Source organism: Tympanuchus pallidicinctus, unplaced genomic scaffold, assembly GCF_026119805.1.
Source record: "Tympanuchus pallidicinctus isolate F22 unplaced genomic scaffold, pur_lepc_1.0 scaffold28, whole genome shotgun sequence".
NCBI classification, from domain to species: domain Eukaryota; kingdom Metazoa; phylum Chordata; class Aves; order Galliformes; family Phasianidae; genus Tympanuchus; species Tympanuchus pallidicinctus.
The window spans coordinates 508,598-534,942 of NW_026294745.1; the positions used below are offsets into that span (position 1 = coordinate 508,598).

A 26,345-nucleotide genomic window follows, 5' to 3' on the forward strand; every position below is an offset into this window, starting at 1 on the left:
TAGCGGCGTAGCGGGCGGAGCTGCCGCGCGCCTGCGCGTTGCGGGCTCGGCTCGGCCGCCCGGCGGGGCTGCGGCGGCCCCGTGAGCGCGCGGCAGGAAGCGGCCGCCCCGCTCCGCGCCGCGATGTCGAAGCGCCTAAGGAGCAGCGAGGTGTGCGCGGACTGCAGCGCGCAGGGTAAGGCCGGCTGCGGCGCGGGGGAGAGGAGGAGGAAAAGGAGAAGGAGGAGAGGAGGAGGAGAGGAGGAGGAGGAGGGGGCAGCCGGGCCCATCCCCACCCCCTCCCCCGGGGAGGCGCGGGCAGGTGCCGCGGGCGGGCGGGGCGGCGGAGAGCGGCAGCGCCGTGCGAGGGGGAGCCGCGCTGACGGCGCTGCGGGGACAAAACGCTGCTCTGAAACTCCTCCTCGTCCCCGCTGCTGCTCATCTGTAGCGCTGCTGCTCAGAACTGGTTTGTTTTTGTTTTCTGGAATAATAGCGTGTGCTTGTTGTCCGTCTCTGCCAGGTCGGTGCGTTTGGTGTGGGTTGTGTTTGCCTGTTTTGTGTTTTTCTGTTCTGCGGATCTGATCGCTGATGGGGGCGGTGAAATGAATTGAAGCGCTGCAGCGTGAGCCGATGGGGACGGCGGTGCGAGGAGGGGAAAGGAAAGGCGGGTCCGAGGGGGCTCCGAGGACAGTCGGACCCTGGCGGCGCTGCCCGGAGCCGTGGTGCCACGTCCGTGAGGTGCCCGAGGCCGTGGATGGGCGCTGGGCAGCCTGAGCTGCGGGCAGCCTGCACACGGCCTGTTCGATCTGCACTGTTTGATCCACGTTGGCTTCCCCAGCTTCTCTTTGCTTCTTTGGGACCACAAGTGGTTGTGCTGTGCACGAGTTTACGTGCTCTTTTCTGATGCGTTTCCTATGCTGGGGCAGGAGCTCTTCTCGTACCCACAGAGCACGCCTGTCCTTGCACACTTCCTGTTTTGAAGCACTCTGCCATGTTCCTGAAAGCAAACTTGAGAGACCTTTTGAGCTTTTGTTGTGTTCTGCCACCGATGTAAGTGTATTTGAGTCGTATCGCCTTTGTATCCTCATCGCCTTTAAAAACAGACTAAACTCCAACACGGACATCTAATTTAATCCTGAAATAACAGTCCTCCTATAACCTGACAGCCCTCTGTCATAACCAACATGTCTGAACTGAATGGAGGCCCACAAATCTTTGTGTAGTTCAGTTAAAACACCACTTGCAATGAAAGCGTGACTTTGAGAGCAGGTTGCAGTGCTGAACTGCTGCTGTTCAATTAGCTTCGTATGCAGTGTGTGGGAGCTCAGATTACCAGCAAGGCTTCTGCTTTTCTCTTCAGAAGAGTGCTGAAGCCTCCTTTCTGCTATGGAGTGACCAAATAAACAGGAGCTTACTTTGCTGTAGCTGAACGGAGCCGGTTATGTTGCATATTGAGGAGCAGATCATGACCACAGAATCACCAAGGTTGGAAAAGACCTACAAGATCATCCAGTCCAACCATCCACCCCTCACCAGTTCTCACTAAACCATGTCCCTCAACACAAAATTCAGCCGTTCCTTGAACACCTCCAGGGTCGGTGACTCCACCACCTCCTTGTGCAGCCCATTCCAGTGCCTGATCACTCCTTCAGAAAAGCAGTATTTCCTAACGTTCATCCTGAATCTCCCCTGGTGCAGCTTGAAGCCATTCCCTCTAGTCCTGTCACCAGTTACACAAGAGAAGAGGCCGACCCCCAGCTCACTACAACCTCCCCCCAGGAACAGAGAGCAATGAGGTCTCCCCTGAGCCTCCTCTTCTCCAGGCTGAACATTCCCAGCTCCTTCAGCCGCTCCTCATAAAGCCTGTGTTCCAGATCCCTCACCAGCTTTGTTGCCCTTCTTTGAACCAGCTCCAGGGCCTCAGTGTCTGTCTTGCAGTGAGGGGCCCAAAACTGGACACTGCGCTCAAGGTGCGGCCTCACCAGAGCTGAGTACAGGGGCACAATCATTGCTCTGCTCCTGCTGGCAACACCGTCCTGATGCAAGCCAGGCTGCCATTGGCCCTCTTGGCAACCTGGGCACACTGCTGGCTCATGTTCAGCCGAGCATCAATCAATGCCCCCAGGTCCATTTCCTCTATGCAGTCTTCCAGCCACTCTGCCCCAAGCCTGCAGTATTGCCTGGGGTTGTTGTGGCCAAAGTGCAGGACCTGGCATTTGGCCTTGTTGAACCTCATCCCACTGGCTTCAGCCCAGCCATCCAGCCTGTCCAGATCCCTCTGTAGGGCCTCGCTTCCCCCAGGCAGATCCACACTTCCAGCCAACTTGGTGTCACCCACAAACTTACTGAGGATGCACTCAGTGCCCTCATCCAGGTCATCAATAAAGATACTGAAGAAACAGGCCCCAGCACCGACCCCCTGGGGAACAGCACTGACCAGTGACTGAAACCAGGAGCACAGTGGCTTTCAGATCACATTGATGTATGAATGAGTGTATGATGAGGCTGTCTGTAATGAAAAGGGACGAGGTTCGTTAGTCTGGAAGGATGCCTCCAGTCTTGGGTTGTTAGGCTGGGGTTAACACAGCTCATTTTGTTATGTTTTTCTGTCTTAGAAGTGAAAGTTGTTAAAATAATGGAATGTTTAACAATGAGGATGCAAGCTCCTTATTACCTTGTTTTTTTTAATTAGATTAGGGTTTTTTTTCTACAATATACACTTCAGTTTGGCTCTGAGCTGTGTGATAGTTATCATCTATCAGTAGATGCTGCCTTCCTTTGTGAGCTGTGGCTTGAACGGGTTTGCCTGCATTGCCTTCAGCGCACACAGCATCAGCTCTGCTCAGAAACCACATCAGTGATCAGATCTCACGTTTCATGGATTCAGTATATTTATTGCACGGGTCACAGCAGGAGATTTTTGTGATGCACAATTGCTTAGATGTATTCTGACACGATGCAGAAGAGCTCTCATCAGATACAGGCCTGTGTTGTACTCATTCAGCCTCAAACCCATCTCTGGCTTTGGAGTTAGTAGTTTTCCAAAACAGAAGAGATCTTGAATTCCTTTTTCCTCCTGCAATGTGCCAGCTCTGACAATCTGTCTTGCTGCTCACTTTCTCTTCCCGCAGGGTTCTTGGCCCATGGAGCCCCTTCTGTCACTGACAGAAACTGGAGTTGCTTCTGAGAGCAGTAAAGCAAAAGCTAAAATACAGAGTTCTAAAACACAAAGTCATTTTACACTCTGAAATAAGAAGTCACGCTGCCTTCTGTGGTTGTAATAAATGTATTCTTTTTCAGATCCTTGTTGGGCATCCATAAACAGGGGAATTCTGATTTGCGACGAGTGCTGCAGCGTTCACCGGAGCTTGGGGCGTCATATCTCTCAAGTGAGACATCTCAAGCACACACCATGGCCTCCAACATTGCTGCAGGTAAAGAGCAATGGCATCTCCTCCCTCATTAAAGCTAGAATTTCTTTGTGGCGTTTCTATATAAGAGTATGAAAATAATTTATATATAACATAAAAAACATCTTTTTTATTTGATACCTTTGTTTTGGGAAGGGACCTTCGTTTTTTCTTTCAGACTTGTGCAATGCATCTGATTCAACCTAAATCTTCAGTGTACAGCATGCTTCTCTTTGATAGAGATGCTGTGGAGAGAATTGGAAGGGGGTTCATATTACATTCCACACAACAGCCTCCTAAACATCAGCTGGGCTCTGATACCCCAGTAGGTTTTAGGCACTGGTGCACAGAATATTGAGTCAGTGCCATCCTGCTGTGGTCTTCACAGTACTTGCAGCTTTCAGCTGAGTTGGCTGTGCAGCAAGCAGCAAACATTCTTCACTCCTGCCTCTCTACATTTTGGATTTCAGATGGTTGAAACGCTGTATAATAATGGTGCTAATTCCATATGGGAACATTCACTGCTGGACCCTGCTTCTGTAATGAGTGGAAGGCGCAAAGCTAACCCTCAGGATAAAGTGCAGTAAGTGGAAAGTCACAGATCTTTTCTTTGTAGAGGTGTGATTGTTTTATTCAGCAGTGACGTAGGCAGCAAGGTGTACATGGGAACCTAAGTATGTTTTGTTTCTGAAGATAGAAGTAAACTAGTTCTTTGTTCATTGGTATTCCATGTCATCAGATTTTCTTTTTTAACATTCTCAGTGATTACTGTTCAATTTATTTCAAAGATGGAAATACAGCTTCAGTTCTATGAGCTATTGATTCCTGATGTCTTGCTTGGAATAGTAATAGCTGATGTCTGTTGTTTTGAAAGCACTAACATTTCTTCCCATTTTGTTGCTTGGGGTTTCTCTGCAGTCCCAATAAAGCTGAGTTCATTAGAGCTAAATATCAAATGTTAGCATTTGTTCATCGCTTGCCCTGCCGTGAGGATGACAGTGTAACTGCCAAAGATCTCAGTAAGGTGAGTTTACTGGTGGCTTTTTTGTTGTTCATCCTGGCAGCATACAGAAGCTCCAGCTTCTGTGTAACAGCACACTGAAATCTAACTGACTTTAGTTGCTTTTGACTTAACTGTTGCTGCTGTTCAGCACTGTTATGTAAACAAACACAGCTTGACTTCAGCCTGAAGCAGCTTTTTATGTAATATATGAACATACAGAGATTCTGGAGAGGTGGATGGTTCAGAGGCAATGATTTAGGTTAACTGGGAGAAAAAAAAAACATTATATAAAACATCTGCAGCAAGAATTCTTGCATAAGTGTTTCTAAAAGCACCGCTGAATCACCGTTTCTGCCTTGCGTTGAATAGAATCCTCCTCCTTTTTCAGCAACTCCATTCCAGCGTGAGGACGGGGAACCTGGAGACGTGTTTGCGACTGCTCTCCTTGGGAGCCCAAGCCAACTTCTTTCATCCTGTATGAACCTGCTTTTCATTATTTTGATGCGGGATCCATCTTTAGTGTTCGTGGTATCGATGCAGATTTCAGATGACGTGTTATATTTCAATGGTGCATTCAAAGCTGTTGATGAAATAGTGATGTGCTTTTCCTTGCTGACCTGTAGGAGAAAGGAAACACCCCGCTCCACGTTGCTGCTAAGGCAGGACAGACTTTACAAGCAGAGTTATTAGCAGTGTATGGTGCTGACCCTGGCACACAGGATTCCAATGGAAAAACTCCAGTTGACTATGCAAGGTAGAAGGCTCTGACACACGTGATGTTTTTAAATGTTTATGTTTAAATTTTTCTCTTTGTATAACTTACACAGGAGCGACTGACAGAACTCTTCTTTCTATGTTTGTGTGAACCAGACAAGGTGGGCACCATGAACTGGCAGAGCGCCTGGTAGAAATTCAGTATGAGCTCACTGACAGGTTAGCTTTCTATCTCTGTGGCAGGAAACCAGGTGAGTAGAAAAACCTGCACCCCTAGGTCTTTATATGTTAACTGTTGGGCAGCTCAATCTGTGATATGTATTGTTTCCATATTACTACACTTGTCCCTTGTATATCTTAGAAAGTTAAGGGCTTATTACATGCAAGGTCAGATGAGTACTCTTGAGTTGCAGGGAAAATACAATTTCTGTAATGCTGATTAGTCTGCAGGGCATATTGCAAAGCACTGAACTAAAAAACTGAAGTAGTTTATTCTAATTGAAATGCAAAAGCAGAGTATCATCCATCCAATTCAATGAGTGCTTCTTTGAAGGTACACACGTGGAAATTTTTAACCATCAGGTTCCATGAGGGCACCTGCATTGGAACTGAAGCTTATGTAGAAAAAAATAATAATGCAGTTGATAAGACTTAATTGGAAGCTTTTATAACATGAGCAAATCATGGTAGGAACCTTCTTTGGAGACTTGCTAGCTTCCTGTAGTTGGAAATTGATGACTTGCAAGATAGTCTGTTCTGGGTTTGAAACATCCCTGGGTTTCTCACTGCATCTCCCACTAACAGCCTATTAAAGTATAGTTTGTTTTCAACTCTAGATCATAAAAATGGACAGCACTTTGTTATACCTCAGATGGCGGATAGGTGAGTTTGACATGCCTGAAAGCTGTTTGTAAACAGACAATCCTTAGAGTTAGACTGAAAACTTTCCTCTTTGAAATCACTTCTGAGCTTGTTGCCGTTTTAACTTATGACATGCTTTCATCATTCTTAGACAACATCTGAAAATTATAGAAGCTTATAGTTTGTTGAAATGCAGATGGAATAATTAAATTAAACATAGGAATATTTCTGGGAAACAGATTTTCTGAAATAATGTAAGGATCTGATTATTTCCTGATACTGCATTTTGAAACGAATGCTTACAGAAAAGCATGATTTCTGACAGTGTTTGTACTTTTGGTCACGTGAGTGCTCTTAAGTTTTGATTGCAGTCAACTAAATCATTTTTTGTATGAAAAATATCACGTATTAATCATAAGTCATAAACATTTTTCTTTTATTGCCATGCCATTGGAAATAAGACGGCTGTAAGTAAACTGCTGTTCAGTTTATTGCTGTTGTCTCTGAAAAGCTGTAAGACAAATACAAATTACTATGGAATGGTTGGTAAAAAAAAGCCTACTGAGAGGGTCTGTTACTTTTTAATATCATGTAGTCAGCTGTTAGGCTGAGTACAGTGCACAGTATTTTGCAGAGCAGGGTAAGCATCGTTTGTACATTGCATGAAGAAAGAAGCTGACATGGGGAAAACAACTCATTCAGAGATGCGTTCAGGTTGCAGAGCCTGGAGTGCAACTTGACAGCCTCACCTCCACCTGATGTCCTCTGCTGGTCTTTTAAGTTTTATTTTACATTATTTTCCTTACGTAGGCAGCAGCCTACATGAATCCCTGTGATGTTCAATCATGCAGAGATTTACTTGAGCCGTTTCATCTTTGGAGGTCAGGGATGTCATCCCTTGGGTGATAGAAGCATGGGCTTAAAATGTGTCAGCTTCCTAATCTGTGTCTTTTATGATTAATTCAGTTGAGCTGCAGGATTTTCATCTTGTGCCTCATGTTCAAGGCTGGGAGCTAGCAGAACAGCTTATTTCCCAAGGGGTACAGAGTAACGTAAAGCAGGGCTGCAGCCCTTTGGCAGCCTGATGGTCACATACCTCCTGCACAGTCAGTGCAATAAAGCCTGTTTGTTTCCTCCAGTTTTGGTTACAGTTTAGCATGTTTTTCAGGTTGTCTACAGAAAACATTTTGTTGCTTTACAAAATGCTTTATCACCCCCTGAGCCATGCAGATACGTACTTCCATTCTGAAGGGTTGTTGGGATCCTTTTGATTTTGTTTTACTTAGTAAAGTATAAGAGTATGCTAATTAGTGTATTGGTAATATTGGAAAGGTTGATGTGCTAAGGACTGTATGAAATACTAACAGCATCAAATAAAAGAGATTTTGATCATTGAAATGTGTGGGATTTATCTTTAAAGTAGCCCTTAATGCTGTAGATGTAATGATCACTTTTCGTTTTCATAGCAGTCTGGATTTATCAGAACTTGCAAAAGCAGCTAAGAAGAAGCTTCAGTCTGTAAGTAGAACTTCCACGTGTGCTGTGCAGCACAGTTAGTGTGATGTGGCAAATGCTGCCCTTCATCTTTCAAGCTGGTGTTTCAAGCTAGTATCAATTCCTAAACAAATAAATGTCACAGTTTGTTAAATGCTATTATTTGTTTCTAACTTTCTGGGAAGCCAAAATAGATCATTGCTGTCTGCTGGTTAGTTGTTGTTAACACAAACAGCATTACTGAGGTGTTTGTGACCAAATCCAAATACAGGTTAGAGAAAAAGCTTTTAGCTGAAGCAGACTGAACCAAGATGAGAACTGTGTCAGGAGGAAGCACAGTTGTGATGATACTGTTCTATTCAGCATGTCTATTTTAGCATGGTGGTAGCAGTTAATTTAAATGCATAGATAGATTCCTGCTTTGTATTTTTGCAGGCTGGGTGGGTTGACCCCAGCCTGCAGCCCAGCACCAACACACATCCCCTGCCTGCAGGACTGCTCTGCAACTCACACCTGCTTAATGCATAACTTAACTGCTTGCTTCTCAGCCTGCACAGTTACACAGGGTGGAAGAGCAGCAATGGAAAGCAAAGTTGTGCACTTCTGTTTTCAATGTAACAGAGGTTCTTAATAGGTTCAGTTTGATTTTCAGCTGTAATTTTTCTCTTCTACCCCTAGCTAAGCAACCACTTATTTGAAGAACTTGCCATGGATGTGTATGATGAAGTTGACAGGAGGGAAACAGATGCAGGTGAGCAGAACATGTATAAAACATGAATTGTTGCATCACAAAGATGATGCTAGTTGCAAGCATGTGTTCTGTTTAAAATACTTTTGTGTTAAAAAGTTACTGATAATGGTAGTTTCTTTTATTGTGTTGTCTTCAGGTGCCTGTTCATTTAAGCCTTTTTTGTTTGTTTGGTTTTGTTTTTTCAAAGAGACCTCTGGGGAAAAACAAAATCTTTGGTTGAATTGATTGATTTTCATGCTTGAAATTGTGGTCTTTGTTTCTTTGACAAAAAGCACTGCCAAACAGCACAGGCAGTTTAATCCTTTGTTATTTATTATTCTTTTTTTCCCTTCCTTGAGCAGTTTGGCTTGCTACTCAGAATCATAGTACTCTTGTGACAGAGACCACAGTGGTCCCTTTTCTTCCTGTAAATCCTGAATACTCCTCAACCAGAAATCAGGTACACGATCCTCCTAATACTATAAATCTGTTCTTGTTCAACAAGCCAGTTATTCTAAGCAATATTGCTCTACTGTACTTCGTTATTGTAGAAGAGTTGCAACTGCTTGTGAAGAGGATAAAAGACGTTTTGCGTTACCTCTTCCCTGGAGTTCTGCACATGCTTAAACTGAACAGTCAGCTCACTGTACTCTTTGTTTTGCCTGGAAATTGTGCTGTTCATCTACTATATGGCACTTATTAATTTTATAAATATTATTCTCCATCTTAGGGAAGGCAGAAACTGGCTCGGTTTAATGCTCATGAGTTTGCTACGCTAGTTATAGATATTTTAAGTGATGCCAAACGAAGACAACAGGGGAATCCTCTCTCTGGTTCAAAAGGTGAGTGTTGGTTGGCAGCTCTTTCATTTATCCTATCCCATCAATCTTGCAGTAATTTAACTGATGTGAGATAGGGTAGCATCATTCAGAAGTACAATGAAGAAAGAAGCTCAGAATGTTTTTACATGACAAAAACACGGGTAGCAACCTGTCCTGTCTCTCTGGTTGAAGAGCTTACTTGATTAATTATTTTTATGCACTTCCATCTCTCCTTCAAACTTATTAGTATATTTTAAAATGGATTTTGATTGACAGAAAATGTGGAACTGATACTCAAATCAATCAGCAATCAACATAGCAGTGAAAGTCAGGATAATGACCAGCCTGATTATGACAGTGTTGCTTCAGATGAAGATACTGATCTGGAAACAAATGCAGCTAAATCAACAAGGCAGAAGGTAGGTTTGAGGTATTGGTATGCACACCAAAGTCATTCATAAAGGTAGTCTGAAGTCAAGGGAAATTAACACCTATAAATAATCAGATAATGAATAATTACTTTCTAACTTCACTTTAGAATTATCCCTCAGCCCATGTATACTTCCTTACAGATACAGCCTATGTATACTTCCTTCCTTTAGATGTTGTGATATATAGAATTTATACTGCAATTAAAAGGCTGCTTCAGAAAAACAATCAGTGCCATTGTGCATGTCACAACACAAGACCTGATCGCACAGATGAAATTGGATCTACTGAAGTGCCTCTAATCAATGGTTACATGAGATTTCACAAACATTTACTTGTTCCTACTCAGAAATATTCACAGCATGTCAATACTGAAATGCCATTCCTGAAAGTAATGCAACAATGGTGAAAAGGGGGCAGTCATTGTCCTGCTTTCTTTCAGCAGACTCAAGAGCTTTCTCTGTTTCTAGAGCCTGGATTCAGACTTGTCAGATGGACCAGTCACAGCCCAAGAGTATCTGCAAGTTAAAAATGCACTAGTGGCTTCTGAGGTAAAGATTCAGCAGCTAATGAAAGTCAACATCAACTTGAGTGATGAGCTGAGGATCATGCAAAAAAAGGTAACAAGCACAATAATGTAACCCCATCCAATTATGTGGTTTTAGTTGCCAGAGTAAAACTGCTGGAACTGAAGATGAAATGAATGACCCAATATGAGAATAGTGAGAAAATGTTTGAAGTGGACCTGCTTTAGAGTTAGGTAGGAGATAGGAACATGTTTCTGTAGCAGAACTTACACGTGTATCGAGCTGACTGTCCTGTTTGTCACCTAGTCTAAAAGGGCCGAGTGTTTCTTCAGATGGATTCCCCTACCCAGATAGTTGCAATACTGCAGTATATATAGCATGTCCTGCAGGAGGCTCTCCATAAAGAAAAAGTTGGCTTCAGAGTGTTCAGGCCGTCCTCTTGCTGAGAAACCTGTGCTCATGACTTTTTTTTTCCCCCTTGTGTTCTTTTGGGTCAGGGAGGCACCACTGACCTACAGTCTGATGCCCAGATATCAGCAAATTCAAATATCCTTGGCTATTTGATGCCAACTTTTTATTGCAGTTGTATTCAGCCTTTGAGATCTATTGGCACAATGAATACAGAGAGGAACCAAAGAGATCTCAGGATGTTTTCTTGTTTTGTCCCCCCCCCCAATAGCTTGTAATGATGGAGCATTTTTCTGTATCTGTTAAATTAACTTTTCATTGACATTGAGTTTCTTGAAACAGCTTTAACCTACATGTGTGGGGGGGAAAAAGAAAAAGAGGGCCTATGAATTAATGATGCTTCAGTGCATGCTTACATGATGTGGCAAAAGAGAAACCATTGCTGCAGTAGAACTCATCTTGAAAAGCAGCACGGCTGGGGCTCACTCATCCTGAGTGCTGCACTGATGTTATGTCCTGGTGATGTGCACAGCTGTGGGACTTGATCCAGTTAGTGCTTGGTGGCTGTGCAGTGCAGCACTGTGCCTCTGTGGGACACAGGACAGGGAGAAGCAGCAACAGCTGGATTAGTTCTGAGCTACTGCAAGCTGCAGTTCAGTATGGGACTGCCCTGCTGGGTTATTTGTGGCAAGGCACTGATATATCTGCACTACTTCAGCAGTGCTAGTGCAAGAGATGTCATTCAAAAGGCTCTCTTCAAGTCCTTTACCTGTCACCTTATTAGCTAACAGAGCACCTGATCTGCATTACTGTTACTCAAATATGCTAATTAAAGAGGAGGCACCTGATGAGTGCCCCTTTAGGGGAGATAATCTCTCAAGAGGAAAACAGTTCTCTTTTTCATTGGGCATTCTAATGGGAAAAGTTTTCATGCCTGCAGACTTTTCTTAAAACATACAGGTGCTTAAGAGCTTGCTGTGTATTTACATCAGCTGCTGGATTAAACTGCACCTAAAGCTGGTTATAAAGAGTGGCAGAAGCTAGGAAAAGGGAAGCTACAGATTTCACCTCTATCGAAATAAAGATATTTAAATAGGTGCTGTTCTTGAGGTTGCATGTGATTACAGTAAATGCCAGTAATAAATGAACCATTTCATGTTTAAAAGGCCATCATCTGTTTGCAGTACTTGGTATATTGTTAGAAAATTGCTGAGGCATAATTTTTTTTCTGCATTTTTTTCTTTATGATGTGTTAATATAGCAAACTTACTCTTAGTAGCTCCATAAACATTCAGGGTTGTTGCAGTTTTACTATCCATCAAATACATGTAATAAAAAAAGCTTTAAAATTATTTCTTGTTGGCTTCTTAGAAAGCAGTAGCTGATTCTTTATTTTCATAAGCTAAACTCTCCTCTTGCTTTGCAGAGCAAGCTCTGGTTTTCTTTGCACTGCCTCTGATACCTGTGCTTTAGTTTGGGCCTTTTCAGATTTTGTGGGCCTTGTGTTATAGTTCTCTTCAAAGTTCTTGTTTGACTGCTGAAATGGATCACCTTGCTTGAAAGAACTGCTCTTTTGGCAGTCCTTCCCCATGCATCCTCATTGTGGATGTGATCCACACACCACTGCAGCCAGGCTGAAAGGAGCAGACTGTGTGTTTGTGTTTTGTTTTTAACTACAACAGCCAATTTTAAGATCCAGTTTCACTTGCAGCCCAGCAAGCAAGTGGTGGGAATCAACTCAAATATTTGCCAGATCTGCAACATAAACATTTCTGTGCCTATGCTAAACAAGTCAAATAGATTTCTGAAGAATTAATCAAACCCCAGCTCCTGGAAGCTGGATTTGCTAGTAAAGCAGACAAGCACGTATTGCCTGGTCAGTTTGCTTTTGACACTTGCTATTAGAAAAAAACAAAGTCCCACTGCTAAACATTTCTTTCAGCTTCAAACGCTACAGAGTGAAAATACCAGCCTCAGAAGACAGGCCACAACAAATATATATCAGGTCCAAGCTGGTTCTGAATACACAGACCCCAGCAGCAGTTCTTCCTTAAAGCGACGGCCGTCTGCACGGGGTAGCAGGCCCATGTCCATGTATGAGACTGGATCGGGTCAGAAACCCTACCTCCCCATGGGAGAGGTCACATACCCAGAAGAAAGCATAACAAGACTGCAACCTTTTCCTCCACACGTAAGTAAAACTGCTAATGCTTCTGCATTTCTCCTTTCGTTCAGCTTTTCTGTCTCTTCCAACTGTGCTCGCTTACCAAAGCTGCTCAACTGTTCACTTTGGAGGGAATTTGAACTGTGAGAGTTGTTGCTGTTTGCTGTATTAACATGTCTGCAGGAGCCTGATGTTTTGAGAAGTAAAGGCTGTAACAGCTCCAGAACATTTAAGCTGAAGCTTTTGGCTTCTGCTCAGCTGTTTCTTTTAACCACGATATATTTTCCAAATATCAACATACGACTGTTTGAAAACCAGGAGGGAGGTAGAAAGTAGTTTCTAAGCAGTATTCTAAGAAGGTGGGTGCAACTCATAGGTTTATATCTTGCATGAGCATCTGTGGAACCCTAGAGTGACATTTTAAAAATAAGAACAAACCTGTAAGATCAGTAAGTACACAGATGTTGTAAAGTATTGGATGATCAATAAGCATACAGAGAAGTTAAGCTTAGTGAGATACCAGAGATAAATGGAAAGTACTCACCAGTGTTGTAGGCTTGCAAGGAACACCATGAGGAGCAACCTCCAGAAAGAGACCCTTCCTCAGTGGCACTCAGCCCTTAAATGGGGTCTAGGGGAGGTGCAGCCAGGCTCCACCCCTTCCAATCACACAGCTGAACCACCTTCACCTCCTGTGGCTGACCCAGTGCTCACCTCAGGTGGTCAATCAGAGGTTCAAGCCAACAGTTCCCTTACAAACCTGATGCCACTGAGCATCCAATTTCCTGTTCTGAGTTTGGAACTGGAGGCTACAGGCAGTGTAGTTCTGTTAGTTGAACAAATTCTTCTGGATTGGTGTTTTCCCATGTGATGCATTGGTAGAGAGCTCTGTTTTAGCCACAGGGATCCTGCACTGATGTGGGAGCAGGGCAAACGTTCTGTTAGTGTTGAAGGAGGACAGTGTGCACCCCAGGGAATCGCTGCAGAAGTTTGTATGCTGTTCCCTCTCCTCGCCCCTCCCTGCAGTTATGTTAAAAAGAGCTTAAAAACTATGAAGCCTGTAGCATCTGAAATGATGTTGACATGTTAATAAGGCATTTCTGACAGAGAGAAACACCGGAATTCTTTCATCAGTGCCTGTGCGTGCAAAACGTAATAGTGCTGCGTTTGGGTCCTTTGCTTTCTGCAGTTTGAAATTTGGGTAGAAGTAGTGGTTTTGAAGCACTGCTGTGTGGAGGCTGGTTGATTTGGTATTGTGGTGAATGCATTTTATTCTCTGTGAAATTCAGCACCTCTAAAAATCAGGATTAGAATCACCACGAAGCCAATGGAATATTGAATAAATTGTCTGCTCAGGCTCCGCCAAGTTCTCAAAATCATCCTTGCTTTATGTCCTCTCCCATATTTTTAAGAATGCTCCTTTATTTCAGTTAAGAATTACTTGTGATTTGTTTTTGGTGTCGGTTTGCCCGAGTGTTTTTCTCTTTCCCATTTTTAGATCGGGAGGAGCGCGTTTGTGACCTCCTCTTCATCTCTACCTTCCTTCCCCTCCACGCTTTCCTGGTCAAGGGATGAAAGCACACGAAGGGTTAAGTACCTTCCCAACTGGCCTTTTACCTGGAGGAGGTGGCAATCTCCAAGAAGGCTTACGCCTCTGTCCTCTGCCCTTTTATGCTCACTGGCCTCCATGCTTGCACGAAGCAGTTTCATCACTTTCCGTTTCTTCGCACCGTGCTGTGGATTCTTTCCTCTCTAACTCCACAATGGCTAAAATCTTCAGTTTAACCCTGTGCACAGTCACTCCAAATCACTTGTTGAGCTGCATAACAATGCAAACAGCCAGAAGACAAGTTGGCTGCTCTTTGGAAAGGGATTTGGCAAGCACTCATTGATATTTCATAAGCCAATATGTAACTCTTCCTCTTGACTAAAATGCACTGCATGAGGCACGTGCATGTCCTAACTTCTGAGCCTGCTTTCTTTGGGGGCTATCAGGCTGCACCAATCCACGTCGATATTCATTGACTGTTTATCTTACAGGTGTTCATTGCTTTGTTTGAAGTGAGTTCTTTCAGCATCCAAACACAGTGCCCAACCATTCTTTCAGTGTTGGCCAGCCTGCTTTCTGCTGACCTTAGCAGATGGAAGTCTGAATGGGTGTGGGAATTGCTATTAGCAAGACTGTTTTCAGGTCAAGGTGAAAGACACTGAGTGTGTATAAAGGAAGCTTACATGGTATTCCATCAGGCTCTACAAAGCCATATTGAACAAAAACAGTTGACAGCAGGGGAAAAAACAGCAATGTGAAACGCATTCTGCAAGCTCTTGTTGTTCCAAGGTGCTGCCTTTACTGCAGCTTCTTGTGTCAACTGTAGCTATTTTGAGAAGCCTCGGGCAGCTCCTTAAGCTTTTAAAAACATTTCTCTCTTTCTTGTAGTGGAAGATTTAAACCTGGTCTCGCTCAGCTTCATTTGCTAGAAGAAACCCTAAAAGCCAGTTTGCACAAGGACACAATTAGCATAATTAACGGTTTGATAGCCTGGTCAGCGCCAGCTTCTTTGGGCTGTATTTTTAGTTTGGGAGCCCTGTAACAACTGTAAAATCAAGTTCTGTTTGCAGCTCTAGGAGAACGTCCATTGTGGGCTGTGCAGGGGCCCCCAGCAGCTGATGTGTCACAAACTCGTGAGTGCTGCAGGTGAGCAGCCTTCAGCTTGGCGGTGGCCATTTCACCGCGCTGCGGCTCGCACTGCTTGCAGGAGGTGCCTCTGTCAGCACAACCAGCTGACTGCATTTTGAGATCTTGCTGATTAAACCTCTTCAGCTTTGAAGGACAAAGCAGTGCCAGGCCCTTCGGGGTGTTTTTAGATGCTTATGGCTCGTTTCATAGAAACTTGCAAGTAGCTTGTATCCATTTTGTCATATGTTCAGGGTTTAAGCTTGGCTTATTTCTGAACATCTCAAGAACAAACTTGAGAGGGAATTGTTTGTATTGTAAGGTTTAACTATTTTTGAAAAGATCTTTGGGGGGAAGTTCTCCCTCTTTTTTTTTTATTCTACTTTTTCTGTGTGGTTGAAATGAAAACATACCATCTCCTTCAGTTCCTTGGAAAATCATTGCAGTCTCTGCTCAAATATTCAACATGACACAGAGTGTTTCTAAAAGCAGTCTGGGGGTTTGGGTGCTGGATGGTCAGACTGGCCTCGTTCCACCAGGATGAAGAGCCTGCTTTCCAAATTCTTCCGTCCTTTTTATTATTATTATTTTGGCTCTCATGTACTCCATATCAGTTGGGAAAATAACACATTTACAGGGAGTGCTAGATATTAAAACCACAGACTGCATATAAAGTCCTCATCCTCAAAAAATGTCTGTCACTTTGTGCAGTTTATCTTTAGTAGCTGTCCTCAGAGGTGAGCATTCAAAGAATCCTTGTTTTTTTTTTCTTTGCAAAGTAGCTGTAAAGTGCATGGAAAGCTCTTGGACTTTGGGTGTTTGAGTTTGGTGGTGTTAGCAATAGGTAAGTGCTTAATAAATGGAATAGCTCTTAACCAGTGAAAAATGTTTCCTTGTCACATTTTCGGTCCACCCTCAAGACAAAAGCATTGTTTCCTAACTGTAAGGATCTGGGATGCTGATGGAAGATATCGCTTACAATCTAACACTAGAGATTCCCTTCATCTCAACTTCAGAGTTTCTGAGGAGCTTTAGCTTTGGTTCTTCAGCAGGAATGGCAGAGGGCCCTCTTGGGTGAGCAGTGCCTGTGAACGAGGTGGGAGCTGATGCTGAGCCTGAAGCTGTGTGTACAGTGACACTGATGGGCCTGGTTCTAAGGGGGTGAGCTGTAGCAGGCACTTCTGATGAGTGTTGCAGTTTTTAAGATTGGGAAAGGCAGATGTGTAGTGCTCTCAGAGCCTGCCTGAAGATGGGAGTGTGCCTCACAGGGCTTACAGGTTGCAGGTCTGTGTGAACTGCAGAGGTTGGCCTGATGGCAGATGTTCCAGGAGCCTGTAATGCCAGGAAATAAACTATTCTAGAAGGCTAAACCTGTTTGGAAAAGGAAGCCTAGCTTTGTATTTCAAAGTCTGCTTTCAGTTTCTCCCTAACAGAGGGGCTTTGTGTCAGCCTGTGTGGGGAGAGTGGGTGCTCTTGAGCTGTTGTGGTGCACATATGGTCTTTTGTATTAGCAGCCCTCTGCTGGGGAGGGTAAAAGAACAAAAACAAACCCAGACATTTGAACAGGAGTTCAGGGTTAAAAACAGCAAAAAAATCCCTGCCACATGGGCTGGGTGCCTTGCTGGGAGGTGCAAAGCTGGTCTGCATGAGAATAGGAGGTGGAAAATACTGGGCCTTTGGCTCTGTGAATAGCCTTCTGCTTTCGTTCTGTGGTTGGCCTTAACTCTGGTCGGTCTGGCCTCCTACCCCTTGATCTGGGACAGCCAGGTGCGCTGGGCTCTGGAGTAGCAGCAGGTACAGGGGCTGTCTTGCTAAAGGGCAAACCACACAGGTGGGATGCAGTCCTCTTGGGGCTCCTCTTTCTTGCACGGTGCTGAAACAAATCTGCCTTTGTTGCAGGCCTCGAAGCTGGAAAAGCAGAGCAGTGTGCCTGAGAGCGACTATGATAACACCACTGCCCCTCTGGAGCTGGAGGAGACGGGGTAGGTAGAGCTAATGCTGTAGCATCATGCTGCTGGAGGACAGGGAAGTCAGTGGTGATGAAGCTCTGCACTGCAGGGCCGAGCTGAGCTTTGTTCCTTCGCAGGTCGGGCAGGAAGGGAAGGCAGAGGAGTGTCGTTTGGCAGGGAGAGGGGTCCATCCCCGAGGACACCGACACAGCCCCCAGCTCCAGTTTGCCCAGTACAGAAGATGTGATTCGGAAGACCGAGCAGATCACTAAGAATATTCAGGAACTGCTGCGTGCAGCACAGGAGAACAAGCACGACAGGTAAGGCACGTGTGCTGGAAAAGCTCTGGAGGTTAGGAGAAAATGAATAAAATGCAAGCGTTCTCAGAAGTACAGCTGCTAACTGCCTGTGTTCACCCTGGATTTCACACACATGGAGAGTGTAGGTCTGTTCCCTGGTGTACGTCAAGTAATGGACAGCTTCAGTGTGTCAGCACAGCTTCAGCTCCCTTGGGGAACTTCTGGTCCATTTGAGCAATTAATTTCCAGAATAACCATGAGCAAGTCAAAGCCAGAGTCACAGTCTGCTCATCAGGTAGCGCTCCTGCACAGCTCTTCTGGAGGACGAGGAGTGTAAACAACAATTAGATCTTCCAAGTGCAAACACGTGTTAGATGTGGAGCGGTGTTGGTCGCTAGATAAGCCAAAGCTGGCAGGTCTCACTGTGAGCTGTGCCCTGCCTCCAGCCCTGCGTTCTGCACCCATCTCGGCCCATCAGATGATTTCTGTTCAACCCTCGCTTCCTGCCTTGCTGAGCGAAGTGCACAACAATGGGGCCACTCTTGTTCTGTGTTTTTTCCTTCTGGTTCTTTTCTATTTTTAGAAGGGACAGTGCACAGCCTTTCCTCCTGCTCACGCTGAACGACGAGTTCCAATGTGTTAGTGCTGAGCTCATTGCCCTGCCCATAACCTTTTCCACAGCAGTCCTTTGTTACTTGATTCTCACAGATAAGGAGCAATAGTAAGAGAAGTTTTAAATGAGTTTGGGTTTTCCTAAGGCTTTCCTTGGAAAAAACAGTGCAGTGTACCCAGCTTTTAGCTGTTAAATTGAATAGATATTTAAACAACCTGTGCTGTTTTCTGTGCTCTGTGTACCATGCCTGGGCTATGGTGGTGTTTGCCAGTTCTTACTTACATGAGTATAATCTTCACTGAACTGTGAAGCTGTTTTCTTTGTTTTCCTGTTCCCTGGCTTTGTCTGAGGGGTTGAGAATTGCTCAGGATGGAGGAGAATGGTTCCTCCATTCCATCTCTGCAACAGGGGAACACTTCCTTGATAAACTGAGATAGCTGGGGATATAACAGCTTCCAAATTCCTGCTGGCAGTGCTGTGGATAAAAGAATGGCATGCTGCATAGATGATCAGACAGTAATGAAATGATGCAAGAAAACCATCTATTAATGATACGCCTTCTTCCCTTCTTTTTTGTTTCCTGACTTCCTTCCATTCCTTTCCCTGTGCTCCTCTGGCCTGTAGACCATTCAGGCGTGTGAGCACCCTCAAGCTCAGACACAGCCTTGGCTGCTGCAGCACCCTGGTTCCCTGGGCTCAGAGAGCTCCCCTGCAGCCCCTGCGCAGCCCGCAGCCCGCTCCTGCCTCCTGGTACTCTGGCCTCTGTCCCTGCCTCCCAGGCACAGTGTCCTTTCTCTTTCTCTCTGCTGCCTTCCTCCCTGTGCACAGGGGTCGTTAAAGGCTATGCATGAAATGCTTTGGAAGATAAAGAAAATTCAGGTATCGAGTGCAGGGAGTTACAAGCTGGTTCAGTCGAAGCTCCTGGTACTGGTGTAATGCAGAACAGAATTGCAGACTGGAACTGAGCTGTCCTAGTTTAAGATGTTCTTCTGTCTCTGCTGTGCCTGTTGTCCAGGCAGATGAATGATGATAACTGACAGCACAGTGTAGGCTTGCTGCTTCTCTGCACTGTTGCAAAAGGGCAGAATTTTCATCATTCCCTGCATGCAACGTTCCCACTTTTCAGCTTTAGGTCTTCAACTGTTGATACAGCTGATGTGTTGAACAAGAAGATAATTTGGTCTTGAACCAATTAAAAAAAAAAGTTAAAAGTCTTCTAACCTGACCAAATATTTCATTAATGCCTAAAATAAAAAGGAAACTTAAGTGTAATGTTCTCTAAAACATAACTTCCCAAGTTTTAACCCCAGGTATTATTGTGTCAGAAATGGAGGAAGAGTTTTGCCACCAGTTCCTGGTGATGATGGATTCTCTTCTGTGAGCTGCCACAAAACCCCCCCCCATGCCTTCCTGGGATGTGTGTGAACACATCCAGTGCGTCAGGTTATTTCACGAGCTTCCCGTGAGCAGTGAAGCCCTCCCCCCAAGACATACCATAAACTTCACAGTAACCTGGGGAAGGTGTTGTGAAATAGGCATCGTTGATCTTCACTTGGGTACTTGTAGGGTTTTATCTGCCTTGGTGGAGAGTTTAATCAGCAAAACTGGCTTTTTTATGAGGTGAAGTGCTGTTCAGTGTGGCGTGCAGGGAGCTCATTAATTTCTGAGTCACTTGCAGAATGGAAATTACAGTGGACTTGGGAGATTTCCTCCACTTTTAGGTTATTTGGAAGAACTGGGGTGATTTGAGACATACAGAAATCCACTTCTTTTTAATTTATTTTTTCGAGCAGTTTTCCTGCATTGCCAAAATGACCCCACTCTGTTGCTTCCTTCTCAGTGCATCTGCAACTGACCCATTTTTACACATTTGGTGTTGCAAGATGGCTGCATAACAACTGTGGGGTTTGCAGTTTGGTTCTGTTGCTTGAAAGGGCAGTGATCTGCCATAACCTACGACTGCTGGATGTTTTTCTTGAATGCTGTTGCTGTGGTTCTGAGGTTCTTTTGCATAAGACTGAACCATCTTAATTAACTAATGCTGAAACGGAGTTTTTGAAGGATCAAAACCTTGAAGACTATTGCCTTGTTTTGAGCAGATTGGTGTGCGAGTCAGAAGTGCAATCTCTGAGGACTAATGGAGTCTGCATTCATTTGGTCAGTCATCGCTGCTTAACTCAAAAGAATTACTGGGTTTTTAGCCTAAAACTGAACTGCTGTGACAGCAGTTGGTAGTTAAAGCTGCATGTGCCTGTGAACTGCAGTATGAGAACTGTGAATGGTGTTTGCTGTGTTTAAATGAAACACGAAATCAATTGAAACACTTTGGTTTTCGTGGAACTCCAGGATCCCAGGATGTTTTTAGCTGGATCCTTCATGGTTTAACTACTTCTCTTGCAGCAGTGTGCCCTTCCAGTCTCTTGGTTTATGCAGATAGAGCTCTTTCAAAACACAGAGTTCACCTTTCTCAGATCCCACATGCAGAGAAATGTGTTTGCATCCACTTCTGGTTGTCAGCACTGCACTGAGTCAAAAACAGTTATTTTTTTTTTCCCCCAAAGCAACACCAGATTTTGTTTAAATACTGCCAAAGCGTGGAGCCTTTACTGCCTGTCTGACAGCATGGATTGGTTTGCTTGGACACACTGTGCCACGCATAGCAGCTCTGTCTGCTGTACATACACCAAACACAACCAGCTGAGCGACTTTCTGCCCAATTTAGAGGCAAGCTCAGGGGCAGGGAGGAAATGCAAGTTATGACTTAACGTGTACTTAATATTCACAGACACGTTTGTTGTAATTGAATGCAAATTGGGACTTTTTCTGCCAGTGCTTGGCATAATGGATCTGGACAGCTGTTCCCTCAAACAGTGAGTGAGGAATGATGAAAACTGAAGAAAGGATTCTGTGTTATTTCAGTGCTTGTTTGCTCTGAAGCCACCTTGTTGCATGCAGACCTGTGCTGCAGTGTGCTGGCAGTGCTGGGTAAGGAGGCACTAGGAATCACCCAGCTGTGTGCTGGATCTGCTGCAGTTGCAGCACAGCCTTCACAGATAGCCTTGGAATACGTAGGGGGTTTTGTTACCCAGTTGTTTCTAGAATAACCACTGAGCAGTGAAACTGAAGAGGAAAGGCAGTGCAGACATGATGAATAACAGATTGCATGTGTTTGCAGCTATATACCGTGCTCTGAGAGAATACACGTGGCAGTGACAGAAATGGCAGCCTTGTTCCCAAAAGTAAGTGTGTTTTTGGCTTCATTCTTTGTTGGATTTCCTTGCTGTAAATGGGTTGGTGTTTGAATCTTTCATCTGTATACTTATTCCCATGCTAATCAGGTAAGGTTAATTTGTGTATTTGGGCCTCTAATTTTACCTTTGGACTTCTGACTTGAAAAAGTGCATGCAGTTCATGAAAACCTTGCCTTTTGCTTAAGGAGTCTTGGGGCTTTACTGGAACTTAGCTGGACCCCCTGGTTTCTTTTTGAATGTGTTTCTCAATGCAGATATGTGTAGACCTTCCAAGTAAATTTCAGGGAGTCAAATCTCCATCCTGAAGTTACTGGGTAAAACTGGCAGGAGAATCTCATGCTGTTGTGCTTACTCTGAACTGACCATCTTCTATGTGCTCTGCCCTGATATCAGCCAGGACACGGGCATTAGAAAATTTCTGTGAGTAACTCCTCACTGGAGAGCAGGAATCACTGTTCCCTGCATGTCCACTGTCCCTGCACTTGAGATTAAAGAGGTGACATTGTGGGAACTTGTTTCATCCTCTCCTACCCCCCGCCTGCAGCGATGGCTTCTATCACAGCACAGAGGGAACGTTCCATGCGCTGTAGGAAGCAGAGCTGTAGCAGCAGAGGGCCACCTTAACGAGCAACTTGTCGAGCACCATTGGGTAGTTAAAAGCCATCCTAAAACGCTTCTGTTTTTTCTGTCTGGTTCCACTTCTGCTTTCCCAGAAGCCCAAATCTGAGCTGGTAAGGACTTCTTTGCGCCTGCTGACATCTAGTGCCTACAGACTCCAATCCGAGTGCAAAAAAACCCTTCCTGTGGAGACGTGTCCCACGACAGACATCCAGCTGGTCACACAGCAGGTCATCCAGTGCGCCTACGACATCGCCAAGGCTGCCAAGCAGCTGGTTACCATCACAACCAAAGAGAACAACAACTGAGTCACACTCGGCTTTTTCTGTTGTTGTTGTAGAGGTTGGATTTCAAATATAGGTGTGGAACTGTTTGGATTTTTATGAGGAAAAACTAAAGGGGCAAGAAACCTCTTTTTTTGGTTTTTTTTTTTTTGTTTGTTTGTTTTTTTAAACTCAGTATTATTTTTGCATGTTTTCTAACAATTTTAATGATTAATTTAACCCACTGCCTTATTTTGTGCCTGTGTTGCCAGTTTAGTTACAGATAGTAGCATGTTGCAAATAGCTGTTGAGCCAATATCACGTACCAGCATTGTATCAAGCTCTTGCTAGATGTTTCCTTGGGGCCACTTGCTGCTTTCAGCTATTGCTTGCCAAATCCCCACCGAAGAGAACTGCACATATCAGAGGGCAGGATCTCACCCTGCTCTGTCCATCTTGGAGCCTCGTGTGCAGTGCTGCTGCTGCTAATGGAGAAACCTGCAGTGAAGCGGGCTCTGAAGGCTCCAGGACAACTGCTCACCAGCAGCAGGATGCTTGTAGTCCTGGTGATGGAGTACAAGCCAGACTTGACCTGTTCCCATCAACTGTTGTGCAATAATAGTACTTTTTTAGTCTGCTGAAACAAGAGTAGCTGTGGGCATCCAAGCTTGTTACATGTAACTATACAAGGTCTTTGTCACTTTATCTGTTTTGGAAGGAATTTGAATAGTTATTTCTTTTAGTTGTCACTATGCCGTTAATATATATGTTTGATGTTACTTTAGGGCATTAGTGGTTAAAATATTATCCTTTGTTTCTGGCTCAGTAAGTCATTTTCAAGTTTCCTATGGAATTTCCCTGTCATCTTCAAGGCAACGCCATGGTTGCAGCAGCATTGATGAAGTTTCCCTGAAGATTTGTGATTTAAAAGGAAGAAAAAAAAGGAAGTTACAGTGCCAGTTAAAAGCAGCTGTGTCTGCCATAGCATTGAACCTCTGTACCTCACCGTACCCAAATGTGAAAAGATTTCTTATATCCCAGAAGTTTTGTGCAAAGCATTCAGCATTTGTCAGGCTGTATCCTGGATAACCCGTGCTAGGCTGCCTTTCACAGAGGTACATAGGGGTAAACATCCACGTGCATGTCAGCTTCTTCCAGTTCACAAAACTTCAAGAAAACACATAGAAGACCATAATTACCAAAAAAAGTCTGAACTGCATGGAAAAAAAAGGGCCAACTTCTGCCTCCTTGCATCCTCTAGGAAGCACGCTGTGATGCTGGAGCCCGCTGCAGCACTTCAGCTGGCAGCCAGTTCATTTTATGCAGGAGCTGAAGCTGCAGAGCTGTAGCAGCTGTCACGTGTCAGCAGTTGAGGAGAATTCAGACGGCTTTCACAGAAGCATCAGAGCCAAGGCTGGCTGTCTGCTGTGTGACAAACAGGGCACAGAGCCTGCCAGCAAGGCTTCCTGCTGCAAAAACTGCCGTGTGGAGGTTAGCAAACAAACTCCAGCCATGCCTTCCTGTTCAGGTCAGGCCATGTGTGTATGGTGTATAAACACCAAGCGCCTGGACGCTGTGGGGTTCCTGGATGTTGTGCTTAACTCCTTTTTTTAAGTAGCCCGAGTTGGGAACTGAGTGTTGATGACAATCCAGTAAATTAATCTCCAGCAGGGTGACGTTTTATTCCCCCCTTCTACGCTTGTGATGCTGGAGCTGTCTCTAAGCTCACAGGAATGCAGACAGGCTGGGATTAGAACCGGAAGAGACATCTTAAAAACTACCTTCCAAATTACGCTGCTGGCACTTAAATGCACTGATAATCTGCTGGGAGCTTGTTCTGAACTTGGCATCATTGAAAGGTAGCAGACAGCATTTTTAAATCTCTCAGGCCAGCGTTGCATGCTTCCCTTTCACACATCTTACCTGATTTCCAAAGCTGGGTGACCCTGAGTTTCCTTGTAGGTGTCACTTCACACCTGTACCAAAACAAATTGACTGCAGCAGCTGACAGCCCTTGCTCCAGGTTTTCCTAGGACTCACTGGAAGGTCTAGCTGTAAGAACATGGCCACCTGTAATGGATTGATTTGGCCTTCTGGCACATCAGCCGTGTTTCTGGTAGTTTCCACCATCTCTGAACAAATGTTTACTCTGGGTTGGTCCTCACCATACCACAGCACTGCTCCAGAACAATGCACGTGATGTGGGATGTGCAGATTTCAGATTCCATCCGTAGAACAAAAGGCTTATGAGCTGTGTCAGATCTTTCCACAGAGCGGCACAGCTGTGGAACTGTGGAGCAGTAGCTGAGCCCCCAGATCCTACAGCACTGCAGGTCAGAAGATTCATAAAATTGTTGGTTTTGTTGTGTTGTTTTCTAAGGAGATGTCCTTTTTTTTCCCCCCTTGTAAACAACTTTGCTCTTTCTTTACAATATGCTGCATAGGAAAGTAAAAATTCTTTTTGCCTTTTCCAAAACTTGTATTTTTCAGTGTCATGCTGTCCGATTTAATCTTTTGTTTACTGTATTACTATAAAATGCTAAAACCTTTCCAGTGTGTGAAATACTTGAGATTATTTACCACTGTTTTAAGAGAAAAAGTCTTGAATGAGTTCCTGTAGCTAAGATGGATCTGAATGTACCAAGCCAGCTGAAGTGCTGGCCTGGTTTTCAGCTGCAATTTCCTATAACAGTAGCTGAGAATCAAGTGTAATCATCAGCTGAAACTCCTCTCACCTTCTGCACTGCAGCAATTTGAAACAAAAAGGAAACTAACAAATATTCAGCTCATAATTATTCACTGTGAAACAAGGGAGAGGAAAAAAAATAAAGCAAAAGTTTATGGAAGCTTTCAATATGTCCTGGAGAGGAACTGGGCACGTTAACAATTACTGCCAAGTTACCAATCTTACTGAAGCAACGAAGCAACCCTGAAAAGACAGCAGGGGCTTCCAGGCACATCCTCCTTCAGAGGTGGGAATGGGGATTTTAAAGCTTAAATAGAAAGCAGCAGCTAGAGGCTCACAGTTCCTGTTCCACAGGAGGCACAGGTTCTTCCACGTTTCAGGTCCGCAGCAGAAGTTTGACTTCTTTGCTGTTTTAACCCAGTGTAGCACTTACTAGAATGCATCGTGTCTCCTGAACGTGGAGTAAGCAGAGCAGTTCAGGGTGGAGCCCTCCAAGCATGCTCAAACCTCCAGCTCTATTAACAGCAGTGGAAAATTGATCTGGTGTTCAGTTGTGTCACAGCCAGGTATTTTCAGAAGCACAACTTCTGAGTTGAGTCCTGGCATCACTGCAGGCCAACCCACAGCCATAATTATTTCAGGAGCTCCTCAATTCTTCAAAGTGTTCTCATCACCCACAGCATCATTTTGTGCTCTCTCAGTTAGAAAGGATGATAACATTCAGGTCCACGCTGCTTTTGGGTGACAGCAGAGCTAACAGTGAAACAAAACGTTATGGCTACTTTATGGGCTTTATCATTAATTTTGCACACGCTGCCCAGCAGGCAAAGAACACACAGTAGCAAATGCAGACTATTATCATGAAAAATAAGTCACTTTTAGTGGATGCTCTGGTGCAGTAACATCCCCCTTCCACCTTTCTCTGGCTCTTCTAGCTACTACCTATTAAATGACAGAGAGTTGCCTGTTCCTAGTTTAGTATGAGAAACATGGTCTTCTGGGTACGTGGTTAAGCAGAGTAACACAAACTCAGATTCATTTTTAGCACAACAGAAGAGGAAAAGATTGAACAGCACAGACGCACCGCTGCAAGAACTTTAACAACTGCTAACGTTTAGTTTCACATTTGAGGCTGTCATCCTTCCTGATGCCCCTGAGCCTTAGGATGACTTCCTTGCTGCACTGCTACCTGCTGCAGTAGCCCTGCTCAGCCATGCTCCTGGCCTCCTGCTGCACCAGCTCCGCACAGCGCTGCTTGTTTGATCTCTCCTGCTCCTCCTCCTCCCTCTGGCGTTCCTGCTCCTCTTGCTCTTGTAAGCGCCGTTCTGTCAGCTGAGCAGAGACAAGATGAGGGCTGTTACAGCCAGGTCACAGAGATGCAGGCCAGAACACAAACACGTGGTTGGAGGCAGTAGCACAGCAAGGTTTCCAGCACAACCAGCCTGAACGGGC

At 44.6% G+C, this 26,345-nt stretch overlaps 2 protein-coding genes across 9 annotated transcripts in view; one reads left to right on the forward strand and one right to left on the reverse strand.

The window, feature by feature from the left end:
- The first annotated feature begins 34 nt into the window (after window positions 1-34).
- Window positions 35-24,757, forward strand: GIT2 (GIT ArfGAP 2). Of its 6 annotated transcripts, none has more exons than XM_052691266.1 (20): window positions 35-175; window positions 3,280-3,413; window positions 3,860-3,972; window positions 4,308-4,413; window positions 4,781-4,867; window positions 5,016-5,146; window positions 5,263-5,357; window positions 5,943-5,988; window positions 7,434-7,485; window positions 8,140-8,212; window positions 8,554-8,651; window positions 8,922-9,033; window positions 9,289-9,431; window positions 9,912-10,061; window positions 12,319-12,567; window positions 14,039-14,128; window positions 17,114-17,196; window positions 17,301-17,483; window positions 21,251-21,314; window positions 22,040-24,757. In XM_052691266.1, exons 1-20 carry the CDS (start codon window positions 124-126, stop codon window positions 22,250-22,252), a joined length of 2,274 nt encoding a protein of 757 aa, XP_052547226.1. In that variant the 5' UTR covers window positions 35-123; the 3' UTR covers window positions 22,253-24,757. The 6 variants fall into 6 exon arrangements, with proteins under 6 accessions (XP_052547226.1, XP_052547227.1, XP_052547229.1 ...); XM_052691267.1 differs by having other exon boundaries at window positions 7,437-7,485; XM_052691269.1 differs by having other exon boundaries at window positions 21,251-21,318; window positions 22,043-22,160.
- The window catches only part of TCHP (trichoplein keratin filament binding), an 8,263-nt gene continuing 4,302 nt past the window's right edge, over window positions 22,385-26,345 (reverse strand). For all 3 annotated transcript variants that reach the window (XM_052691278.1, XM_052691279.1, XM_052691276.1), the window contains one exon: window positions 22,385-26,225. In XM_052691278.1, coding sequence (XP_052547238.1) covers window positions 26,079-26,225 — 147 coding nt within the window. In that variant the 3' untranslated portion in view covers window positions 22,385-26,078. The remainder of the gene's footprint in view (window positions 26,226-26,345) is intronic.